Source organism: Asterias amurensis, chromosome 21, assembly GCF_032118995.1.
Source record: "Asterias amurensis chromosome 21, ASM3211899v1".
Lineage (NCBI taxonomy): Eukaryota > Metazoa > Echinodermata > Asteroidea > Forcipulatida > Asteriidae > Asterias > Asterias amurensis.
Window position 1 is genome coordinate 5,141,183 of NC_092668.1, and position 24,965 is coordinate 5,166,147.

At 40.6% G+C, this 24,965-nt stretch overlaps 1 protein-coding gene across 1 annotated transcript; it reads right to left on the bottom strand.

Annotated features, from left to right (window-relative positions):
- On the bottom strand, nt 1-24,060 carry LOC139953047 (protein dispatched homolog 1-like). Its single transcript, XM_071952442.1, has 4 exons — nt 23,933-24,060; nt 5,860-5,983; nt 5,374-5,542; nt 1-5,084 (listed from the first exon to the last, which is right to left on the bottom strand). The coding sequence occupies exons 1-4, from the start codon at nt 24,058-24,060 to the stop codon at nt 2,206-2,208; spliced, it is 3,300 nt and encodes a 1,099-aa protein (XP_071808543.1). The 3' UTR covers nt 1-2,205.
- Nucleotides 24,061-24,965: the final 905 nt, after the last annotated feature.

The following is a 24,965-nucleotide window of genomic DNA, read 5'->3' on the forward strand; positions in this document are numbered from 1 at the left end:
TAATAATAATAATAATAATAATAATAATAATAATAATAATAATAATAATAATAATAATAATAATAATAATAATAATAAGACTTGTAATGCGCACATATCCACCCTGCTGGGTGTTCAAGGCGCAGTAAACCAAAACAAAACAAAAACACAACACAAAGAAAAACAGACACAACAAAATTAGTCATTGAAAACCTGTGACATAAGATAAGTTTTGAGAAGAGACTTGAATTTTGCGGTACAAAGACAAGATCGAAGATTAAGTGGTAGAGAGTTCCAGATGCGTGGCGCGGCTACAGAAAAAGACCTGTCACCCCATGAGTGTCGACACTTGGGTTCAATGAGGAGAAGCATGGAACTTGATCGAAGATTCCTTGATGGAGTGTAAACTTGAAGCAGTTCAGAAATATAGTGGGGAGCCTTGCCATTTAGAGCTTTGTGGACAATGAGCATCAGCTTGAAGATGATTCGTTGAGAGATAGGGAGCCAGTGTAGTTGTTTCAGAATGGGGGTGATAGAACAGGATTTTCTAGACAGTGTCACAATGCGAGCAGCAGTATTTTGGAGCCGTTGAAGTCGGGAAATCTGGTTGTTAGGAAGACTGTAGAGAAGAGCATTGCCGTTGTCAAGACGAGAAGTAACAAATGCGTGAATGACCTTTTCAGTGGCACTTTTGTCCAAGTACTTGCGAATCTTATTCCTGATGTGATATGATGATAAACGAACAATGTTGTTGATGTGTGGCTGAAGTGTCATCGATGAATAAAAAATAACCCCTAAGTTCCGAGCTTTCAGCGAGGGAGCTATCCGAGCATCACCGATGGAGATGTATGGCACTGAAACCTTAGTTAACTGTTGACGTGACCCAAATAAAGGGAACTCTGTCTTATCATCATTTAACTTCAGGAAGTTTTGTTGTGTCCAGTATTGTAGTGTCTCAAGCTCCCGCACGTAAGATCTTCTTGTTTTTGTATGATCATTTTTTGATTATTACTCTTAACATTGTAAATTAGTATTGATCAACATTTTATTGTTATCGTCTTTGACGGCTTAAGAATAGTGTTTTATTAAATCACAATTGTCCACGTTGGTTCAGTGTCACCTTGTTTGATTCTTTGTTGCGTCTGAGAAAAATCAAATTTTCGGATAACCATGGAGCTATACTTTTTATAGCTCCATGGGATAACCGACATTTAGAAAAGTTTGGGGATTTTCGGATCGTAACACTTTTTCTGAATGTTTTTAATTGTGCATTTACTACGAATGTCCATAGTTTAAGTTCAACTTAAGAATGGTCAACGTGTAGTCTCGATTGCCCTTTGAGATTATATTATGCATTAAGAGCTAAAATGAAATCCTAGTTTGAAAGGGTTAGAGGAAAACGGTGAATTTGAGTGCACGTTAATGAATTTGGATGATTTTTTTTTCTGAAACTGCCCGGAGAACCTACCATAAAACGTTCTTTATTCCCGATTAAATTTAACATAATATTATTTATTTTGAGGTGAAATGTTCCTCAAAATGCTTTTATCGAAAGCTGCCGTATTGTATAGGCTTGTAACCAACAGCTTGTATTCCTTACCAGAATAGGGTAAATGTACCATACAATCGGTGCAGTTTCGGAATGGGGTACTGCTTACCGTGTTTGCTCCCAGACGCGACTATGTGGTTAAAACATGAACTTGCATTAAGTCCGATTAATGTTGTGTATCCACTACCTTAAGGTTTTTAATGAGGGGACTGAGGCAAACGGTCAAAGTCTACCAAGTAGTTAAGTGTATAAACTTGATTTGAGTTTGGTGTGGCAGAGTAGTTGGGTTCTGACGAGGCATGATTTTGGTTTGCCCTGAAGAGCTACTAACTATGAAACACGGGCCATTGTAATAATAATAATAATTTTGGGGGCTAATCATCCTTACTCGCAGCTAAGAGCTGAATTGAGAAGGACGCGGCTACAGCGTGTTCGAGAAGCTGGCATGCAAGGGCGCCTTTGGCTGCCACACATCAACCCATTATGACCACGGAGCACAGTCAAGATCGAAAGTGTTTGATTTTTTCCCGAGGGAGGAAATGCTAATCCAAAACGAGGCGATGGGCGCAGCCACTGCAAGTGATGGGGGACGTGCGCCCATAGCCTCATTTGGGGTAAGAATTATGACGTCATGCATAAGTATTAGGAGAGGCGTATGTGGTTTGCCCCGTTGGATACTACTGTCCCGTTGGTACCCGGCGGTCTAATGTTATTTGGTTAAGATAAAGATAACCATATCTGTCACGCTGTTCCTGAGTCTCATGGCTATCGTTGTGACCCTGATTTGCTGACCCGTTGCGATGGCTAGTGCGACGTTCTGAGACGCCATTCTGCACTTGATGGTTCTGACTATTAGCTTGATCTCTGTTGTTCTGCGCAAGAAAAATAGACTCTTCTCGAGGGGCAGCAAGGACAAGTCCCCTACTGATAGTCTGAACTCTCTCCCCAGTGACAATATGGCTTGCAAGTGGTGGGTTATCATAACTGTGAATGACGGTTGATAAACGAGCCGGTTTGACAGCATTGTTTGGCTTCTCGCCCAGCCTGCAGCATTCACAACATGGCAGGCAAGGTACGTCGCCACAACGCCCTTGCGGACCAATCGTGATGCAAAGGGCTTGGAAGAAGAAAGTTCCATGACTCCAACTGATACTGACTACAAGCATCAAGAAGACTCCGAACTGATAGTAGACCACGACCGTAGCTGGCAGCACTATGGCCCCTGCTATGAAGGTCGACAGAGCAGCTATGGTGATAGCAGCCGCCATGGTTGTTAATGAGTAGCGAGTACGTTGGTCACGATCCGAGCTAGGAGAGAGCTTGAATGCCACACCGTAGTGAATGGTGAAATCAACCGATAACCCAACAGCCAACGTGACGATAGTCGCTTCGATGATATTCAACTCCCATCCAAGAAGAACAAGGCTAGCTACTGTTACAAAAACAGCACTTGTTATTGTAACCATAGCACAAATTGTTATTAATACATTCTGAATGACTAGGAGTAGGACTCCGGATGCTATCGCCAGCGTAATGACCATAGAGATTTGAGTTCCGGAGGAAAGACTCTGCTGAAGATCGTAGAACTTAAGTCCATTGTTGAATCCGGAAATAAACCAGCCATTGTGTAATGGATCCGGGGCTGAACTGATCTTCTCTTCCATCCAAGGATTAACAGACTTCCAGAATTCATCATTTGATGAGTACAGAATACTTTTAGGAAATGTTGTGGTGAATGTGACATTGATAACCACAAGTCTCGAGTTGTTTCTCCCGAAGAAAAGATCCGGGAAAAGGTCCTCTTTTGCGAACGCATAAAGGCAAAGGTCAAAGAGGGCGGGATCATACGGGAAATCAAATTGATTGCAGCAGGAGGATACGTCTTCTCCAGTGCGAGGGTTTGTACAGCTCATTTCCATATAGTCTTTGAAGTTTTCAATAAAGCATCTCACTGGTTCATCCGGATTGACAAAGCTTTGGTTACGGAGCTCGGCGCAGAAGTTCAGCATCCACGTTTGGTGTTCTGTCTCGTAGAACTGGAAACTATCGTCTAGAATCAACGTTCCAGAATCGCCAGGTTCCCAGTGATTCCCGTTATCTACAGCCTGGACGCCCCAAATGATGGTACCTTTGGCATCATAAGTATCCTCCTCACTGAACGAAAATTCTTTTTTGTAAACAAAATCGTACTGCTCAAATGGGTGAGAGATTGCGAAGAACTGAAAGTCAGCTTGGGAAGGAAGTTGAAACCCGGGTTGAAAGAATATCACATAAGCACCACCTATCATCAACAGTGTGAAAAGGGTTATCCATAGATATCTAAGTTTACTCACTAGGAATGGGATAACGCGCTCAAAAACTACGCTTATGGGTTTGAACAAAATATTGTTCAGACATATCGTGCATTTAGATTTGGTGGTTGTTGAACGCTGTTTTCTTGATCGACAGCAGCATAAGGTTATTCTATGTTGCATGACGATGACGGCAGGCAACAGTGTAAGGGTCAATACTAGATTCATTATGATCGAGGTACCAGCGAAAACAGCGAAGCATTTGACCACGGTGGTTTGGCTGACAACAGTCGCAAAGAGTGCGGCTGATGTAGTTACACTTGTGACGAACATCGTGACCGAAGCATGACGTAACGTCTCATAGACAAGTAGTGGCAGGTCCTCTACACCAAGCTTTGCTCTCGACTGCTTCCACAAGTCCATAAACACAAAGGTGTCGTCAGCACCGACGCCTATAATCAGAATCACGGTCATGAAGTTCCCAAACGGAAAGAAGGGTCTGCTGAAGACAACAGTGAAGAAAAAATACCCAAGGACCAAGGAGAATACCATGTTGAAAAGTGCCGTGAGGGTGACCAAAAAAGACCCGGTGTACACCCATATTAAGAAGAACACGAGGCCTATCCCAATGCCCATGTACAGGGTATCTGCAAAGAGGCTCGAGGAAAACAGTCTGAACTTGATGAAAAACTTCACAGCCTTGACCGTTGTGATCCCATCTTCGTATAAAACTGGCATGATGTTCTCTGTATAGATGGTTTCGAGTGCATCTTTCTGTTGGCTGTGTATCGGGTAAAACACGGCATTGATTCGACTCTCTAGTGGTGTCACGCCGTCTAGAATATCCTGGGTGAAAACTGCCGGTAGGAGATAGTACAGCACGGTATGGGGAGCGAAGTCATGTTGACTACATTCAGCGGGAATCGAACCGGGTGCGGCTGAACTCAGCTCTAATCGTGTTATGTTGTGCAAATACGGTGCGCAGCGTTCAAGTATAATCATAGTAGATGTTACATCATCGTCTGTTATATCTGCACACGATGACTTATTGGAGAACAGTGCTATGTAATTTCCTAAAGACCATGTGCTGGGGCAGGCTCTGTCCGAGTAGCTGCCGACACAGAGGCAGTTCGACATGAACAAGGGATGGTTCGTAACGAGCTGTTTCTCGGTAGTGCAAACCGACTTGATGGCCAACGTTGTTAGAGTGTTTCCACCGTCTACTTTTTCAAACACCATGACCGGAACAAAGTCGACCCAATATTCTGTACAAACAAAACAAAGCAAAGATAAAAAATAAAAAAAAAAAAAAAAAATATTCGAGAGTTCCTCAAAAGTGCCGTAGGGGGCGAAATAGCTTGGTTGTTTTCTTTCGAGTTAGGACACGTTACGTCTCCTAACTTAGAAACAGACATAAGTTTTTTTAAGTTTCAACAGAGTCCAAAGTTAGGAGTATCATTTTGAAATGAGAAAAAGGGTGAACCAAAAAATGAAGGCTACACAGAAGAAAGAATTTATTTACGGATGGGGAGATGTTTCACTGTGTCAACTTACCGATGGAATAACAAAACTGGACACCAGCATCAGTTCCGGCCTGTCGTTTTATCCTTGGTTGGCTATTGTATACCGCTAGAGGGAGACTCATCACCTGGTCTTCATCTTTCATAAGGTTACTGAGACTAATTAATCGTGATTGTATCACTGTACCGCGCGTCTCGAAGCCCTGTGGAGAACAACATTATAAAGGATATTCCTTTATGGTGCCTGACGTACAATTTAATTGTGTTATAATAGCCTTCATATTTTGTTGATCTGATTTAAGTTTGGTTGATTGTGCATTAACTACGAATGCCTGTCTGCTAAAAGAATCCTTCATAAAGTAAACATGTACACTTATGTGTACACAGTCAGTATGCGATACTAAGGGTTGTCCACATAATTTGGACGTCAGGCGCAAACAGCTCATTTCTATGTTTCAATGCATGCTGAATTGACTTTATAAAAAAAATAGATATAATAATAAAATACTAATACAAATACCTCTGACGGGTTTGAAAAGTCCGGGAGCTCGTACGCTGTTAATGCCAAAGTTGTATACGCTCCCACCGTCAGGAAAACGAGCAGGCAGATCACGTACCAGAAACGAGCCAGGATCCTTGAATACCTACACGTGGTCAAAATCAATATAACAAGGTCTTGATCAAGTTACGATCAATAAATAAATAAGAGTAATTTTAGTCCCTCCGTATTGAAAACAATTGAGGCAGCCGTTAACATGATTTACGGCGGGAAGAACATTTCAGTTTGTTGAAATTTGATTTTGGTTAAACGCACTAAAATTATTGCGAAAAACACATAATTGTAAAACCCAACAAATCATTGAAATCACCTGCAAGTGGTATTTTTTTGTCAAAATAAAGCTTTTGTCACAAAAATCTGTGTTTTGATGAGTGGAATATGAGTAAACAATATTAACTAAGGTTTAAAATAATTAGTTTTCATGTTATTTACAAAATTGAAAATAAACCCGACCCGAGAGGGCGCTGTTCGTGACGTCAATCGAGGCACGATTAATCGCATGCAGTGCCAACACAAGATAGTGACGCTTGTGGCCAGGCTTAAAACATGCCCACAAAGTTGAAACAATCCCTGTCTTTCAGGTACCTTCTTCGACTTCCCCACTAGCTGGAAAAATTGTTGGGATGGCGTCATGTTTTAAAAAAGAACTTTTCTATTTATGTCAAAATGTGTAGTGTATTCCGGATTTTCGAAGCAACGCGGCTCGAAGTGTTTGCTGCACAGCGCTGGAAAAGATTTGCAAACTGACCCCATCTTTAGTTGTTTTGCTGCATCCAGCACCAATATTCACCTGGTCGACATTGCCGGAAAAAATGCAAGAAAAAAAACATTTTTCGCCTGCCTCGATTGACGTCACAAAAGGGGTAGGGGAGTCACCCACACACTTTTATTTATGTTTTTGAAATCGTTAAAAACAATTACTCAAAAAATGTTATTGTTCAGGAACATAAAACTGTTTGAAGAAAAGAACTATATTTCCAGGTGACTTTAATTTACAGAATGTGCTTAAAGCCATTGGACACTTTCGGTAGACAGTATTGTCCATAGGCCCACACTTCGTGTATCACAACTTATATATACAATAACAACCCTGGAAAAATTTAGGCTCAATCGGTCATCGCAGTGTTTACTCTAATCCGTAATTCTCGTTGTCGATAATTGATAACTGTTTTAATGTTTTCTCAAAAAGTAAAGCATTTCATGGAATAATATTTCAAGAGAAGTCTTTTACCATACCTTCTGTAAACCCTGTAAGTAATTTGTAAATCTGTGAACTTTGTTTTTTTTTCTGTTCCGAAAGTGTATAATGGCTTTAATCAATAAATGAATAAAACAAAAAAATGTTTACATCAATTATCCGTCCTTTCTCTTGAAAAGAGATTTACGCGTCATGGTTGATGATCCCATACTTCATTTAGTTTCCCTACATACCTACATACATACATACATAAAGACCATTTTGTAAAGCGTCACTAAGCCAACAACGCAGCGCGTTAGGTTGGATAAAGATAATGTTTGATACACTTATTGACTCCCTTATTGTGGTTGTGAGTATAATTATTCTAGTGTTTAGAGCAAGATGAGACAATGTGCGACCTGGAGCAGACTTAAAGGCAGTGGAAACTAATGGTAACTCAAAAAATTAATAGCATAAAACCTCACTTGGTTACGAGTTTTCTCGGTCAATTTCGGCAAATGAGCAGCCAATTTAACCACCAAGCTGTTCTAATTCGCGCGAAATCGAATGCTACTGAAAACGGTCATTCGATTTCGTTTTAAGATTAGTCAAATGTAATGTTGCGCCATAGATTTAATAAAATAACCATTCAATTTAAAATTCATTTTGTTTTCTAGTACGAACGTGTGCAGATGTTTACCCACGCTCCACCTGGAAAAAAAACAGACTCATTATCACGTGAGCCTTCTCGTCGTGACGTCAGTGCACCTCGGGTCAGCCCATAGAGTTATATATAAGAACTAGAGGGCGCACGAGTGATGAACGTGCACAAACGCCACGAGACCGCAAGATGACAAGCGCGTAATTCTGCACGCGCGTTGAATATGAAATACCCGTTTGAGGTTTTTTTTTAATTGAACGCTCACGCGATGCTGTTTGTTCAACTTACAAAATGGCCGCACAAACACACGCTGTGAGATGCCAGTTTTGTCAACTTACTTAGAAAATGGCCGCCTGCGCGCATGCCGGAGCGCGTATATAGGCCAGTGCGCCCTCTAGTTCTTATATAAAACTCTATGGGTCAGCCTCAAGTGACCCTATCCTCAAGCGGGGCTCTTGGGGCTGGCCCGAGGTGCACGATGATGTCACGTTTTTTCCGGGTTCGAGGACGAACGTGGGGTAATTGTGTGCCCACGTTCGTCCTGGAAAAAAATAAAATACGCCACATCGGGGTCGACCCAGGGAAACTAAACGAATGCACCCAGTATAGAGGAAACCTGTGCAACTTTCGTCGTGTATGTAAATTGTGGGTGTAGCTACCCAGGGAAAGCTGTTCATTGGCTCTGACGTGGTCGACCGGCCGACGTACCTCCAAAACCAAAACCTATGAACACTACTCCGACCTTCCCAACGTCTGTTTAACGTTTGTTTTTTGATGCCGACTTTGCCGACGTTTACCGACGTTGGTCCAACGTATATTTGTTAGCTGGGATAGGACTACTTTAGGGTATCTGGAGCTTCTTCTTTGGTTGAGTGTAAAACCTAGTCGCTCTGCATCTGTGGTTGACTTCCTCATTATGTAGTCCAGTACAATAATGAACACAAATGGGGCAAGTGTGTCGGCCTGTAAAATTCCCCAGCTAACATGCATACGTTGGGCCAACATCGAACGTTGAACAGACGTTGGGAAGGTCGGACTGAGTTTTTAAACGTTGTACGAACGTTTGCATTAAAACAGTATGAAATACAACAGTCAGAATTACAACGTTGTCACAACTTAGTTATGATGGGGCAACTTAAAGTCGTCTATTTTGTATGTTGTGTCAACGTCGGGAAATGGTATGCAGTGAATCATTTCGTTTTTCGACGTTGGCTCAACGTAGTTTTAATACGGGCAACCTAACGTCTGCATCCTTAGGTCAGCACAACGTCACTTGCCAACGGTTGCCCTACCAACAAGTTGTACGTTTGCCAACTTTGGGCCGACGTATATATGTTAGCTGGGTCCTGCGTTCATTTTGAAGGAATTTAGCATGGCCTCCAGCTAGATGAAAGAACAATTGCTCTGTGTTTTCGTACAGTGTTTTCTGTAGTGATGCAAACTGCTAAAACTGAGACTAAAATAATTTTCGTGACATTTTGTTTTTACTCATTTCCCGAAAACTACAATACCACAGCAAGTAATATTTTAAGGGAAGCTTTCAACTATCATTTTCTTCAAACTGTTTTAAGTCACCTGGAAGTGGTATTTTTTCAAAATAAAGCTTTTGTCACTAATATATGTGTTTTGATGAGGGAATGTGAATAAACAGTTAGCTAAGGTTTTAAAAAATCAGTTCTTATGTTTAAGAGTAGACCCCGACCCGAGAGGGCGCTGTTCGTGACGTCAATCGAGGCAGACTTTGCCTGTAATGCGTAGAGTAAACACAATTGCAAAGTACATGTACGGACTCAATCGTGAGTTTGTACATTTCAAAAAAAAAAATTGTTTTTTTCCGGCAATGCCGACCAGGTATATTGCTGCTGAATGCAGAAAAACACCTTTTGAAATGTACCAACTCACGACTTGGACGTACATGTACTTTGCACGTGTGTTTACTCTACGCATTGCAGGCAAAGTCTGCCTCGATTGACGTCACAAAAGGGGTAGGCGGAGTCAGCCCCCCAAACAACTTTATATATATATTTTTAAACATATAAATCGTGACAAACAATTACTAAAAAAATTGTTTTATTGTTCGTAAGCATATACTCTTATGTTTGAAAGAAAAAAAAATATTTACAGGTGACTTTAAGTGAAGTGTAAATCTGTGGACACGACGGTATGTCGTCGTCGTCAAAAACCCCTATTTAATTACTCACAAAACCCTAACCCTAAACCTTCGTACTTCGTACATACACGGTTAGAAAGTAATGGGTTCAGAACGTGTTTAGAAAAACAAGGAAAAACTAGACATTAGGTGTTTGTGAACAAACACAAAGCTGTTCCGTGTTCTTTTGCTTGGATCATGTGCTAAAATGACCAATGAGTCTATAACTGTAACATTTGAAAATAGGTTGTATATTTCTTGAGATATGGTCTCATTTCCGGTTGACCCGGAAGTAGAGGTCAACTTGAGGTCAAGGTTTTTCAAAATTAATCTCAAAATAATCTCCTCGCCCCAATGAGTTTTAAAATTGGTCGTGTGCTTCTTGAGATATGGTGCTGCAAAGATTTCCACTGTAACTTGTCAATAGAGGGCGGTATATAAGATGAGTGGTATCAACATCTCTTTTCTTTTAAGGCAAATAATGTTTAACTGAATTGTTTATCCCCAAAAGTTCAATTAAAAAGTTGAATAAATGTACAAACTTGTATTTGACTCAGGATTGTTTGATTTGTTTGGTTTCTTGAGTTCATGACAGTATTTTTAGAGTCCATTGTCATGTGACAAACTCCTAAGGGTAAAATCTTTGTATATGGTCGGTGGTTTGATGTTTGATCTAGTAGTACGAGTGGATTTCACTGAACTCTTAACCACTAAACTCTGTGCTTATGATCACCACTTTCCGCTAACTGTGTTTTTCAAACATAATGCATGCACACAGGTTATGCTGGGCTAACAATTGAGAAAAAGAAAAGGTTACACTATCGATTTAAAGATAAGAATCAAACTTAAATATTAAAAAAAGAAATTATGTTTTGTTTCGTGGGGGGATACAAATTATTTTTATTTCGGATTATTTCGGACAGACGCCCGAACTCGCAATTCTGAACTATGGGTTTTACACATCATATACATACATGTAGTCTTCAGCGTCCATCGTGCGTGCGTCAAGAGAGCATGGAGAGGGGATGATCCGGCGGAATAATTTCCATTCCATCATTTTGCGACCATTGTCACTAAATATGAAATGCTAACGCCTATCAGTATTTTCTAGGGTTGAAATGTTTTAGATGCCTTTGGCTTTAGGGGTTTTTGACGACGACGTCGTCAAAAACCCCTATCTAATACGCACGTTCGTTTTAACGAAAACCCTAAACCTTCGTACTTGGTAAATGCAAAGTAATGGGTCCAGAACGCGGTGAGAAAAACCAAAGACAAATTTAACGCACGTTCTATTGAAAATCGTAAACCTTCGTTTTTTGTGCGTGTACACAGTAAAGGGTCCAGAACGCGGGTAGGGAAAAAAAATAGCACAGACTCCTCTCAAGAAGTCAACAACTCGTAGAGGTACATACTGTGTTGTATTACCAAAGAGAATATTTCACAATAACATGGTGACTGCATCAAGTTTACAAATTAAAAATTCAAATGAAGACCACGTGGTTAATTAATTAAGAATTTTAACACTTTTTTATTAGAGTAAAGCTTATGTTCTAAGCTTCAATTTGATATATGATAACTCTTTTATCCTTGTACTTTAGGAGACGGCGGGGCCTAAACAAAAACGCTGTACAAACGATATGGGGCTTTAGGCGAAAACAAAGAATAATAATAATAATAATACACAAAATAAAAATCTTGACGAAAAAAGTAAGTCACAACTCATGACAGGTACATACTGTATTGCTTGTACCATAGGGAATGTTTAAAAATAACATGGAAGTGACTGCATCAGGTATATTCAAATGAAGATAAAGTGGTTAATTAATAATTATTTTTTTATTTTTTTTTATTCACATTATTTAAGCTTATGTTCACACCTTTCCTGGGGTTCTCAGAATTGTTACTACTGGTTGTGGAATCATATTATAGCATTGAGGTAACACCAAAGCAATATTTGTCGTAACTATTTATATATCATCGGCATGACAACGTAGACTGTGGGTATTTATATATTGCATGAATGGTCTGGTACACGTTGCTTTAAAGTCGGTCTGTAAATGAAAGTCATGGTTGCGTTCGAGTAGCTTCCCTGAGTCAAACCTAGGTCTCCTACGCCGTTCTCATGTCGTAGCTGTAGCCAGTAGCCACTACAGGCTTACTGTGTTAGGTAGCCCATTTCTTATCATACATATATGTACAGTGTATAAAAACAACTCAAATCTAATTTGTGTACAGTTTACAAAGTCGACCCTCAAATAAATTCAAACTGCTTGTTATTATACACCTCGGCCCAGTTTCATAGAGCTGCGTAGTGGTCAATTTTGTTCTTACTTCAAAGGTAGCACTGCTAAGGGTAAGCACGCAAAAAAGGTATACAAACCTTCCAGTGCTTATGAAAATGGATGCTGGGTAGCACTATGAAATTAGCGGAATAGCCCTCGGTTCGAAGCAAAATTTCTAATTGAAAATTTGTTGAGATTAGGTAAAGACCAAACATAAGTCAAACACGAAATCCTGCTAATTGATTTTCTGGAAGGAAATGGAGAAATAACTTATTTGAATTTTGTTTTCAAGACATCAAATCAGGTTGACATTTCAGTGTAGGATTAAAATCTAAAGTTGATATCTCTTCCATTTAATAATAACTAAATTTTGAGTCAGGTTAACTAAATTTTTCTTCTCCTGAGATTGACTTTACACTAAAATGAAAACTAACTGTTTATAGATCGTAATTATGCCGCATGTTGCTTTCAATGTAATGTAGGAAAGGTTAGTCGTGAAAGTTGTATCCGTTGCTCAGTACTTATAAAAACATTCCTTAGATCACTATTTAGCTGATTAAGATCCTTTTTAAAGACATTGGACACTATTGGTAATTGTGAAAGACCAGTCTTCTCACTTGGTGTATCTCAACATATGCATAAAATAATAAACCTGTGAAAATTTGAGCTTGATTTGTCGTCGGAGTTGCGAGATAACTTGAAAGAAAAAAACACCCTTGTCACACAAAGTTGTGTGCTTTCAGATGCTTGATCACGTGACCTCAAATTCTAAACTCTAAACTCTAAGGTCTCAAAAATCAAATTTGTGTAACATTACCCGTTACCAAGTAAGGTTTATGCTAATAGTTATTTTGAGTAATTACCAATAGTGTCCACTACCTTTAAGCATGATTATGAATACACTGTTTCTTTCACAGGCTATAGGCCTACAATAGACCCCTTGAATGTGACGTCACAGGGTCAAAAAGCGCCCTCGTGGGGTAACAAAAAGTGCTCAAAGGAGACCAATGATTGGGCAACGGCTGTTCGTTGTGCGTAAAAACTAGCGCGTGAGCTCAGCGTCCGTGTAGCCTTTTATGATATGCAGTATATGTAGTATACTATCCAGAATCAAGCACCATCGTCTTGGGCCAAGACTACTTCAACACAGATCCTACAAGGCTGTCGGCCTGACGGCCTCCGCATGCGGATAGTGTACGGGGGCATCGTGTCGTGCGATGTTACGCACAGTGAATACGGGTGGGTTTTACGCACAGTGAATACGGGTGGGTTTTTATACAGCGGCGGTCTTTTTTCGGAGTGAATAATTCGACTGCCTTGAGCAAGGCTATGATTTTTACAGCAACCCAGTCTTAAGTCTGCGTATGCCGGCGTCTGGAAATGTATATAAAACGGGGACATGCGCTTAAAAGGAAGGTATACGTTTGGTAGTTACTAAAAACAAAAACTGACTAGTTAACGAGCATTGGAGAGCTGTTGATAGTATAAAACATTGTGGGAAACGACTCCGTCTGAAGTAACATAGTTTTTGAGAAAGAGGTAAATCCTCACTAAAATATTAAAAGACTTCTAGTGACAAGGGTGTTTTTTTTCTTTCATCATTTTCTCGCTGACAAATTAAGCCTAAATTTTCACAGGCGTGTTATTTTATGCTTATGATGGGATACACCAAGTGGGAACACTGGTCATGATATAATAATGAAGATCACCGACTACAAATAGCAACTAAATAGACTGAAACCGAATCATCTTGAAAACGGTGCTTGTCTTATAGATGAATTAGGGGGAAAAGACGCGGAAACTGCATAAAATAGTCACTAAATGAGATTTGGCAGAATGTCGGTATTTTCCTTTGTGCTTAATTTTCAAAAAAAATAGCTAGAATGTAGTAAATCGTCATATCATGCAGCCATGTCAGAGAAATCGCATAGATTGTCGAGAAAGACATTAAATTTCAATACAAAAGAAAAGAAACATGATTTCCTTATGTTTCTATTTATCTTAGTCTCCTGCAATGTTTCTTCCAGAAAGGTGGACTGTTTCTGCATCCGGGTACCCCCCACGAGCTGAATTTCGTTTTACAAACCCCTGAATAAAAGCATGGAAATTGGTTTGCTGCGATTTCTTGCTGTTTTCTGTCTTCTTTGTATGTGTTGAATGACCTGTGTTTTCTGAGGGAATCCCCCTTTCAGGCATGAGAATCTTCCGGTTTAAACCGGAATTCCGTTTTTTTTCCTTTGAAAGTTGTGGTCTCTGAGTTCGATGTGAATTTGCTATAAAATTCGGGGGGTAGGTTTTGGGGGGTATACATTTTGATTTCTCTAATCCCTCTTCTCTAGTCAGACAATGTAAGTTTACCTTTGTAATTGTTATTATCGCGGATCCACACGGCGTTCATGAAAAAACCGGCACCTTAACAATAAATTGCCGTCCAGCAGTTGGCCCAGTTTACGGCTTGTGGTGGTCTTCCTGGCATCGCGCATGCATGCAGCAGCAGCGACAGATGTATAAACTTGCCTCATTCCTCGCTTCGTTTATAGTGGTACGTTTTAATAATGTTTGCATGTAATGCGCTTGCTGCTACAGCAAAGATAACACGTGTGGAGACTTTTGAAAGTCTACTGAAAAAACAATGCACGTGTTTTGCACCATGTGTAACCGTGTACGTGCAGGTTTGTACACGAACCAATGAGCGGCGCGGCACGAATCTGAGATCGCCGGCAGGCCATGGCAAACTGGTACCTGTTATTGCCTCACAACCAGCGAAAGATATATTGGGAACCAGCGAACACACTGTACGTCCGGACGACGTGCTTTCTTCGTTGGTTCTATGTCTATGTTGGGGTCTAATCTCAACCTCGTTCCAGTTATACTCTATGCTGAATAACAACCTCTTTCTCAAAAACACATCGCTCTCGCCAAAAATTAATGTGCGTCGCCGACGGATCGTTAAAATCACAAACATTTAATTGAACCGAATTTCAAATCAAGAACCTATAAAAATGGCTGTTGGTGAGACAAAAAGGATTTTCAAGGGCAGAAATAAGGGATAAGATCGTCAAAAAAATAAAAATAGTGTTATTATTATTATTATTTTTTTTTTTTCCCCCTTCTTTTTTTCTGGAATTGTAACAAAATCGCAGGCGAACCCAAAATTGTTTGAATTTTTTGAGCTTTACATTCCTTATTTTCCCTTAAACCTATTATTTTTGTTTAAAAAAAGGAAAAATCATACAAAAGTAGCTCACTTCTACTGGAAAAATAGGTATCAGAAATGCATCAGAGACCACCACAGAGCTTCTAAAATACCCATAGCTCCCAGGGCCCTTAAGCGGGCCCTGGACCCCGGCCGTAAGGGACTTCGCGCTGCGCGCTCGTGTTGCTTCGAACACAAAAATGATGGAATATTGACATTTCCAATCAACTGAATTTTTTCCTGTTTTTTTATCATCACCCATTCTCATGCCTGCCCTTTAAACTACCCATACACAGAATACAAAGGGAATAATGGCTAAAAGGCACATTATAATGTTGTATTCATAGCGTAATGCATTCTGAGAAACTGTTCACTTCAAAAGGAAAAAAGTGTTTTGTCCCCGTCCGTAATCAACCAAGCTCAAACATATAGAGCGGCAGCCCAGAGCACTTTGGTTAAAGGAACGAGGTACCAATATTTTAGTACAGGAACATTTAGTGGATAACCTGACATAGTCAGATATGGATGTCTGCCAGGGACCCCCCGCTGTGTGTAGCACGTGGACCCCCAACAAAGAGGCAAAATAATGGGCTGAATCAAACATTCTAGGTACCACATGAAATCAAGTGGAAATGTTCATTAACATCATGCTTAGTAAAAAATATCAACCGCCAGACAAATTGTCTGCTGCATTAGGCCTGCCAGACACCCCCTCCCCCAAATATTTAGTGTACAAACCTAAGGGTTGAAATTCACCAGTTGTCAAATTACCTCAGATCTACATGAAACTTTGACTAACTGTTCCACTATGGCAAAAATGAACACAAACCAAAAATTAAATCCATACTCCATATCGTTTCCGAGATACAGCCTCTTGAAAAATGCTAAAATCTCCCCCTTTTGGCGCTCCGCCCCCGAACGACCGCGCGTCGTGGTGATATTCTTTTCAAACGTTAAGAGCCCGTAATTTAATAACGACACCAGATGTGTGGCTAAAAATTGTATGCTATTTAAGTTGTGGACATTGATTCATAATTTGGCTGCACTGGGCCTGACAGTCACCCCCACCCCGGGGTAAAACGTCGGAGGAACAACCTAAAACCAAGTTGAAATTACCAATAGTCCTAATGCACAATTCTTAACAGAAGACAATATCAGCCGCCAGACAATGTTTTGCTGCATTGGGTGCGGCCCGACAGTACTATACCCTCCCCGGGTTAAACATCAAAGGAACCACCTGAAACCAAGTTGAAATGACCAAACGCAATAATCTTAATACAAGTATCAACTGCCAGACAGCAGTTTTGCTGCATTGGGCCCGACAGACACCTCCCCTCCCTCTGGGTAAACATCAAAGGAACCACCTGAAATTAAGTTGAAATGACCAATAACAATATTCTTAAAGGAACACGTTGCCTTGGATCGGACGAGTTGGTCAAAACAAAAGCGTTTGTAACCGTTTTTTATATAATGCATATGGTTGGAAAGATGTTTTAAAAGTAGCATACAATGATCCACACAAGTTTGCCTCGAAATTGCGTGGTTTTCCTTCTACTGTGCGAACTATCACCGTCGGCCATTTATGGGAGTCAAAATTTTGACCTCCATAAATGGCCGACGTGTTAGTCGACCAGGTAAAAAGAAAACCACGCAATTTCGAGGCATGTTTGTGTGGATCATTGTATTCTACTTTTACAACATCTTTCTACCCATATGCATTTTATAAAAAACGGTTACAAACGTTTTTCAAAGACCAACTCGACCGATCCAAGGCAACGTGTTCCTTTAATACAAGTATCAACTGCCAGACAACAGTTTTGCTGCATTGGGCCCGACAGACACCTCCCCTTCCCCCCGGGGTAAACATCAAAGGACCACCTGAAATTAAGTTGAAATGACTAATAACAATAATATTCTTAATACCAGTATCAACTGCCAGACAACAGTTTTGCTGCATTGGGCCCGGCAGACACCTCCCCTCCCCCTGGGTTAAACATCAAAGGAAGCACCTGAAATTAAGTTGAAATGACGAATAACAACATTCTTAATACCATTATCAACTGCCATACAACAGTTTTGCTGCATTGGGCCCGGCAGACAAACCCGTTCCTTCGAAGTTTAACCCCGGGGTTGGGGAGGTGTCTGCCGGGCCCAATGAAGAATCATAAAAATGTCTGGCGGTTGTACTTCCGTTTGTATTAAAGAATATTGTTATTGGTTATTTCAACTTAGTTTTAGGCGGTTCTTCTAAAACCCGAGGGAGTGGGGTTGTCTGCCGGGCCCAATGCAGCAAAACTTTCGTCTGGCAGTTGATACTTGTATTAAGAATATTGTTATTGGCCATTTCAACTTGGTTTCTGGTGGTTCCTTTGACGTTTAACACGGGGGGGGGGTAGTTGTCTGCCGGGCCCAATGCAGCCAAACTTTTGTCTGGCAGTTGATACTAAGAATATTGTTATTGGCCATTTCAACTTGGTTTTAGGGGTTCCTCTGATGTTTAACCCGGGGGAGGGGAGTTGTCTGCCGGGCCCAATGCAACAAAACTGCTGTCTGGCAGTTGATACTTGTATTAAGAATAATATTGTATTGGTCACATTTCAACTTGGTTTCAGTGGTTCCTCTGATGTTTAACCCGGGGAAGGGAGGTGTCTGCCGGGCCAAATGCAGCAAAACGTTCGTCTGGTGGTGATTGATACTGGACGTCAAAGAATAGTGTGTTTGGTCATTACTTGGTTTCAGGTGATTCCTTTGTTCAAACCGGGTAAGGGAGGTGTCTGCCGGGCAAAACATTTGTCCGGCGCCTGATATTGTCTTGTATTAAGAATAGTGCAATAGGCCTTGGTAATTTCAACTTGGTTTTAGGTCGTTCCTCCGATGTTGAACCCCGGGGGTGGGGGTGTCTGGTAGGCCCAATGCAGCCAAATTATGAATCAAGGGCCATAACTTAAATAGTACACACCTTTCAGCCGCAAAGCTGGTGTCGTTATTAAATTACGGGCTTAACGTTTGAAAGAATACCACCACGACGCGCGGTGTCGGCCGGGGGCGGAGCTCCAAAAGGGGGAGATTTTAGTATATTGTAAGAGGCTGTATCTCAGAAACGACATGGAGTATGGATTTAATTTTTGGTTTGTGTTCATTTTAGCCATAGTGGAACAGTTAAACAAAGTTTCATGTAAATCTGAGGTAATTTGACAACTGGTTATTTTTAACTCATAGGTTTGTACACGAAATATTTGGGGAAGGGGGTGTCTGGCAGGCCTAATGCAGCAGAAAATTTGTTTGGCGGTTGATTTTGTTTACTTAGTATCATGGTAATGACCATTTCCACTTGGTTTCATGTGGTACCTAGAATGTTTGATTCAGCCCATTATTTTGCCTCTTTGTTGGGGGTCCATGCGCCACATGCAGCGGGGGGTCCCCGGCAGACATCCATATCTGATTATGTCAGGTTATCCACTAAACGTTCCCGTAGTCAAATATTGGTACCTCGTTCCTTTAACCAAAGTGCTCTGGGCTGCCGGTCTAATACCAAGAGTGCAACGATCAGTCACCTGTCCTCATACGCTGATGATCAAAGGGATAAAAGTTTGTTCACCATAAAATTATAATACATATATTTTTTTTTTTTTTACATACAATGAGGTCCCAGCTCTGTTTCGTTAAAATTGGCTGCTGCAGCACAAATGAAATCGGTTTCAACAACACCGAGCACAAAGGCCAGTGAGTGTTGGTTTCGATTTCATTGTCAATAGCCTATGGATTAAAGCTCGACCATTTCCAACTTTGATCCAGGATGCTGTAGCTACTTTAAGAAATGAATAAAAACATAGGCACAAATTTGACTAAATGCCAACATTTTTTTGAGGAAAGTTATCAATGATTATAGTAAAAGCAGAGAGATAAATAAAATGTGAGATGTATAAATGCATAGCCATCCACATTGGGGGGAGGGGGGTCCTGTTTGTATACAAACCTAAACCCTGTCAGTACAAGTAGCATCACAATGGCCCAGATAACCTCTTTGTCAACTTGGAGTGGATTAGTAGGGATTACACTGACACCAATTAATTCATAGCCTGTCTTGCAGGATCTCCCTGCTCTGTTCAGAAATATGCCTGTGACGAAACCACTTTGTGTCCGAAACGGCGACTTCGCCTCATAGATATAGAATAGAACAACTAGATCGGCCGCGCGTACATACGCGGGTTCTGGCATGGGGGCCGCCATTGCCTATCTTCCGTGTACATTTTCTGTGCGTTGCCGTCAGCACGTGACTTTTTGCCGTCAGCACGTGACATTTAGCGCGTCAAAGCCCTATCTCCCGTGTTCATTTTCGCGCGTCGCCTTTCGAACGTGAAATTTTTACTGCGTCCATGGCGAACAAAAAAATTTTCTACACAGGCAATGGCGCGTATGTACGCGCGGCCGATCTAGTTATTTTAATTCTATATCTATGCTTCGGCTACAGCTACGGCTAGATCGCGCGCGTCTGCCTATTCTTCAACACTGGTAGACGCGCTGATCTAGCCGTAGCTGTAGCCGAATTCGTCGTTTCGGACACGGCCTGTATGTGCTATGCTAGCACATTTAAATGAGCCATTAATGAACGTACATATTCATTATTCAATATTTTCTAAGCGCGCACGTATGTTTTTCTTCTTAAAGAATGTTTTGTTTTAAAAAAACATGTTCGTGTCATAAAAAACGCGGGCGTGATCAACACGCAAATAATCTTAAAACTACGCGCGCCGCACTTGACATAGAACTAGAAATAGAACCCGGAGAACGCTGACCTCGACCACCCTCTGTGTCGTCTGTGGACGCGGCGTATCAATACCGCGCAATACGCGCGTATGGCAAAATTATCATCGTGTGACACGCGCGTATGGCAAGATGGCAAGATGTCAGCGCACATGGACCATTTCTAGTGTTTTCATTGGTCAATGATGATGTCATTGTATGGCAAAACTGTATGGCAAAATATTTTGCCATACACGCGAAAATGGCGTGTGCGCGTCCATAAAAATGGTCTCACAACGAAACCGCACGCAAAATGAGACACTCAGCATTCTCCGGGTTCTATTTCTATCATAGAGCTATATATTTTGACTAGAGCGCTAACACCCCATAATAATACACGCACTAAGGTTTTAAAGCCGTGTGGGCGCATCCATGTTTATGTACAAACCAATACAAAAGCTTGACATTTTGTACGGCAATTGTATGGCTATTTGCATGATAGCGCGTTTGTTCTTTTGTTATGTGTCAGCAAATGTGAACGCACAATCTGCTGATCAGCGTACGAACTGCGAGCGCCATGTGCGTCATGTTTACAAGGCGCGTATATTTCTTTTAGTACGTCAATCAAGTCGAAGGTACGGTTTTCGTAGCGCGGACGTACGCGATTTGGCAGTCGCGTACGTTAAGCGCACACGCCGAATAATAAAAAAAAAATCGCTGCAAAGTGTGTTCTCTTAAAATTAAAATCGTTCCGAATTTACGCAACACATCAAACATGTCTGCGCCCAGGGTGGCTTCAAAACGCAGAGCAACTTAGCGCTCTAGTCAATATATAGCTATATGATTTCTATGCATATAATGCATCACCAATTTCCTGGGCCAATCAGCGTTGTTTCCTAGTACATCCCTCACAGGGGTTAGTGACCTTATATTATATTAATAAATACCTTGGACGGTTTCAAGTCTCTGATTGGTCAATACCCGGTCACGTGTGAGAGTGTTAATGGTGGTATAAAGACCGGCTTTGGAAAATAGCGAAAAAGTGGCCACTAAATCAGCATACATTGTGTAAACCTTGCGCGTTGCACTGTTATCGCACGCTCGGTCCGTTAACAGCGCCAACCACCAACCCGGTCATTACCACGCAGTGAAGACCGGGTACTCACACTGTTATTCCCTAAATATAGCACCTAGTTCGGCCGCGCGTACATACGCGCCATTAGCCGTACACAAACATTCCTGGTTCTTCATGGACGCGTTAATAAGTCACGTGCTGGTTTTAACGTGCTGAATATGAACATTGAAAACAGTCCTTAAACACACGATGGGCTATGTTATTTTGACAGGTTTGTCGCACAGTTTTAAAGACCCATATCTATTATAAGTGACAACAAGCAGACTTCATAAACTCAACATAAGCACAAAAGTATGAGTCTAACAGAGGCTAATCATTTATTTGTCACCGGTATAGTAGCATAAAGTCACTGCAGTGTGCACGCACACCGCGCATAATTTGAAGCATACAGTTAAGAAAACAAAGCAAATGCGTATTATATAATCAGTTTGGAGAGTAGTTATGCCTGCACTAAACTTTGCTCCATAAATGGGTTTATGTGAATGAGTATTAAAGCCATTGGACCCTTTCGGTACAGAAAAAAAAAGTTCATAGATTTACAAATAACTTACAGGGTTTAAAGAAGGTAGTGGTGAAATACTTCTCTTGAAATATTATTCCATGAAATGCTTTACTTTTTGAAAAAAAATCAGTTCTTATGTTATGTACAAATTTAAGAGTAGACCCCGACCCGAGAGGGCGCTGTTCGTGACGTCAATCGAGGCAGACTTTGCCTGTAATGCGTAGAGTAAACACAATTGCAAAATACAGAATTGCAAAATATAATTGCAAAATACAGAAAAACCTCAATTAATGAAAAGAAAATACATGCCAAAGGGGAAAGGTTTACAGCACATTTATGCGCCCCTCATAGTGAATCTTGAAATTAGTAGGAATCTTGTTAAGAATGGCTTGTCCTCTTGTAGGAGCATTAACAACCTGGACCAAACCAGTTAACCGACTGATGGGATATCGGTGTCAAGTTTGCTAAAGTCTCCACGTTTGGCTGAGCCACTTTTATGGAACTTCTCTCGTCCTGTGGTAATTACTCAAAATAATTATTAGCATAAAATCTCACTTGGTAACGAGTAATGGGGAGAGGTTGATAATAAAAAAACATTGTGAGAAACGGGTCCCTCTGAAGTGGCGTAGTTTTCGACAAAGAAGTAATTTTCCACGAATTCGATTTAGAGACCTCAAGTTTAGAATGTTGAGGTCCCGAAATCGAGCATCTAAAAGCACGCAACTTCGTGTGACAAGTGCGTTTTTTCTTGCATAGTTATCTCGCAACTCCGACGACCAATCGAGCTCAAATTTTCACAGGTTTGTTACTTTATGTATATGTTGTGATAAACACCAAGTGAGAAGACTGGTCTTTAACAACAACCAATTATAGTGTCTTTAAAGGGTGTATGTACTTTTTGTAGGACAAAAACACAATGTCCACAGATTTACACTAAACTTACACAGTTTGAAGATAGTGATGTAGAAAGCTACCATGAAAATATTATACGCTGAGGTGCTGTAGTTTTGGGGAAATGAGTAAAACAATGTAATGAAAATAATGTTGGTCTCATGAGACCAACATTATTTGAAGCGTTTACAAACTATTTTCATTACATTGTTTTACTCATTTCTCAAAAACTACAGCACCTCAGTAAGTAATATTTGAAGTGAAGCTTTCCACTATCATTATCTTCACACCCTGTAAGTTTAATGTAAATCTATGGACATTTTGAAAAAGTACCCGAATCCTTTAAAGTTTTAATTACAATAGTTGTTGCTAAACGATAACTTGACAATCTGAAATCGGTATAATTAAATTAATACAATTGTATTGAACCATTTGCTTACAACAATGGCTGAATTGGTAACAGTCAATACCCTTTCAATTTGAAACTACTATTTCGGGAAAGTCACTGCTAAGGTTTGTTAGTGAGCTCCGTCGGTCAACGGCGTCAAAAGAAAATAGTGAAGACGAAAATCACTGATTTCAAATATAATGTAAATGCAAAATAGAATGTAAATTATCCAGGAACTAAATCATTCAAGGCAATCATATTTCCAGGGAAGTTTTCCTGTATCATGAAAGTTTACAATCCGAGCGTAATATTACGTTGAAGCCATTATACACTTTCGCAACAGAAAAAATGAACATCACAGATTTACAAAAAAATTACTGGGTTTAGAGAAGGTAACGGTGAAATACTTCTCTTGAAATATCATTCCAAGAAGTGTTTTACTTTTTGAGAAAACATTAAAACAATTATAAATTATCGTTATCGAGAATTACCGATTTAATTTAAACACATGTCATGACGCGGCGAAACGTGCGGAAACAAGGGTGGGTTTTCCCGTTACTTTCTCCCGACTCCGATGACCGATTGATCCTAAATGTTCACAGGCTTATCATTTTCATGTATAAGTTGTGATACACGAAGTGTGGGCCTTTTTTAATTTATAAGTAATGTTAGTCAATTCTTATATAGTAATTTGGAACACTTTCCGTTTTCGCTACCACCTTATCACATTTTTACGAAAAGTTATTACATCTTATTTGAGTAAATTTGATTATATTTTATTGCATAACGAATAAAAATAATAGTGGTGGCAGGACACGGAAATGTGTACAGATTTTTAGCAACAAATTATTGCGTTAACTTCGAATTCTGTCACGTCGAACAAAGGGATGCGACAATCTGAAATACTTACATAAAGCATACACCACCTGGTCGTGGCCGTGTATCAATGCCGCCTCCTTTAAGATTTTCACGGCGTGCATCTTCGTGCGAATCCCGCAAACAGTCACCGTTCATGGAAGCTCTATGTGTACTAGTCATGATGTCGAATTAGTAATTCCGACCTGGGTGTTCTCGCTACTTATCGTATCAAACTTTGTTGGTGTTTATAACATTCACCTGTGCGTAAGTACTGCGGTACAACAGTTCATACCAGACTTTTTGTGCGAGCTTTCTTATTCGTTTTCATAATTATGGGACTTTCCGCCCATCAGTAGTCTTGGTGCAAGACGTTTCTCGTTTTCTTTTATCACGCACACCGCGGCGAATTCACCGACACCGCGCGCAACGACTCACCTGACTTATAGTCCACTCACCGCCGAAACCGGCGGTGAGTGGACTATAAGTCAGGTGAGTCGTTGCGCGCGCGGTGTGTGTGAAAAGGAAACGAGAAACGTCTTGCACCAAGACTAGCCCATCAGCAGTAATCTATTTTCGTCAGATTCCAAAAACTTTATCTAGGCCCCTGACATTGGGTTTGTCCTGATGTGTCTTTGTATGTGTTGAATGTCGCGTTGCTGGGGGCGACATCACAAACTTGCTAAGGTAATACTATTCTAAGAAGTCACAGCCCCCTTTGAGAGTACAATGCATGTTGATAAACTATACACACTACGAAGTGCGGCTGTTATGAAAAACAAAATACAACTTGTTATCCCGAAAATTTGAATCTGGGTTGTGCTACTGGCAGATTAGTTGAGATCCTATGTTATACACATCTGTTTCATACTATGTCCATATCGGTTTAATTAATGATTCATAAATAACTGGGACAGTTTGGGTTGATCATCACCAACTATCAACATTACACAGCTAGCGCAGAAATTTGGCCCAGAACACTGTCGAGATACAATTTATCTTATTCTCCACTAAGGTGCAAGCGCCAAATTTCTGCGCTAGCTGTGTAAGCGTAGAATGCTAAAGTTGAGTACAAAATCTCTCGCTAA

What these genes read in the sequence shown, in the direction of transcription:
- LOC139953047 (XM_071952442.1), bottom strand. Translation starts at nt 24,060, where the DNA reads ATGACTAGTACACATAGAGCTTCCATGAACGGTGACTGTTTGCGGGAT. An exon ending in ACTTTTCAAACCCGTCAGAG is followed by an intron (nt 5,543 to 5,859) that starts GTATTTGTATTA and finishes TGTTCTCCACAG; the next exon opens with GGCTTCGAGACGCGCGGTAC. An exon ending in CCAGTTTTGTTATTCCATCG is followed by an intron (nt 5,085 to 5,373) that starts GTAAGTTGACAC and finishes TTGTTTGTACAG; the next exon opens with AATATTGGGTCGACTTTGTT.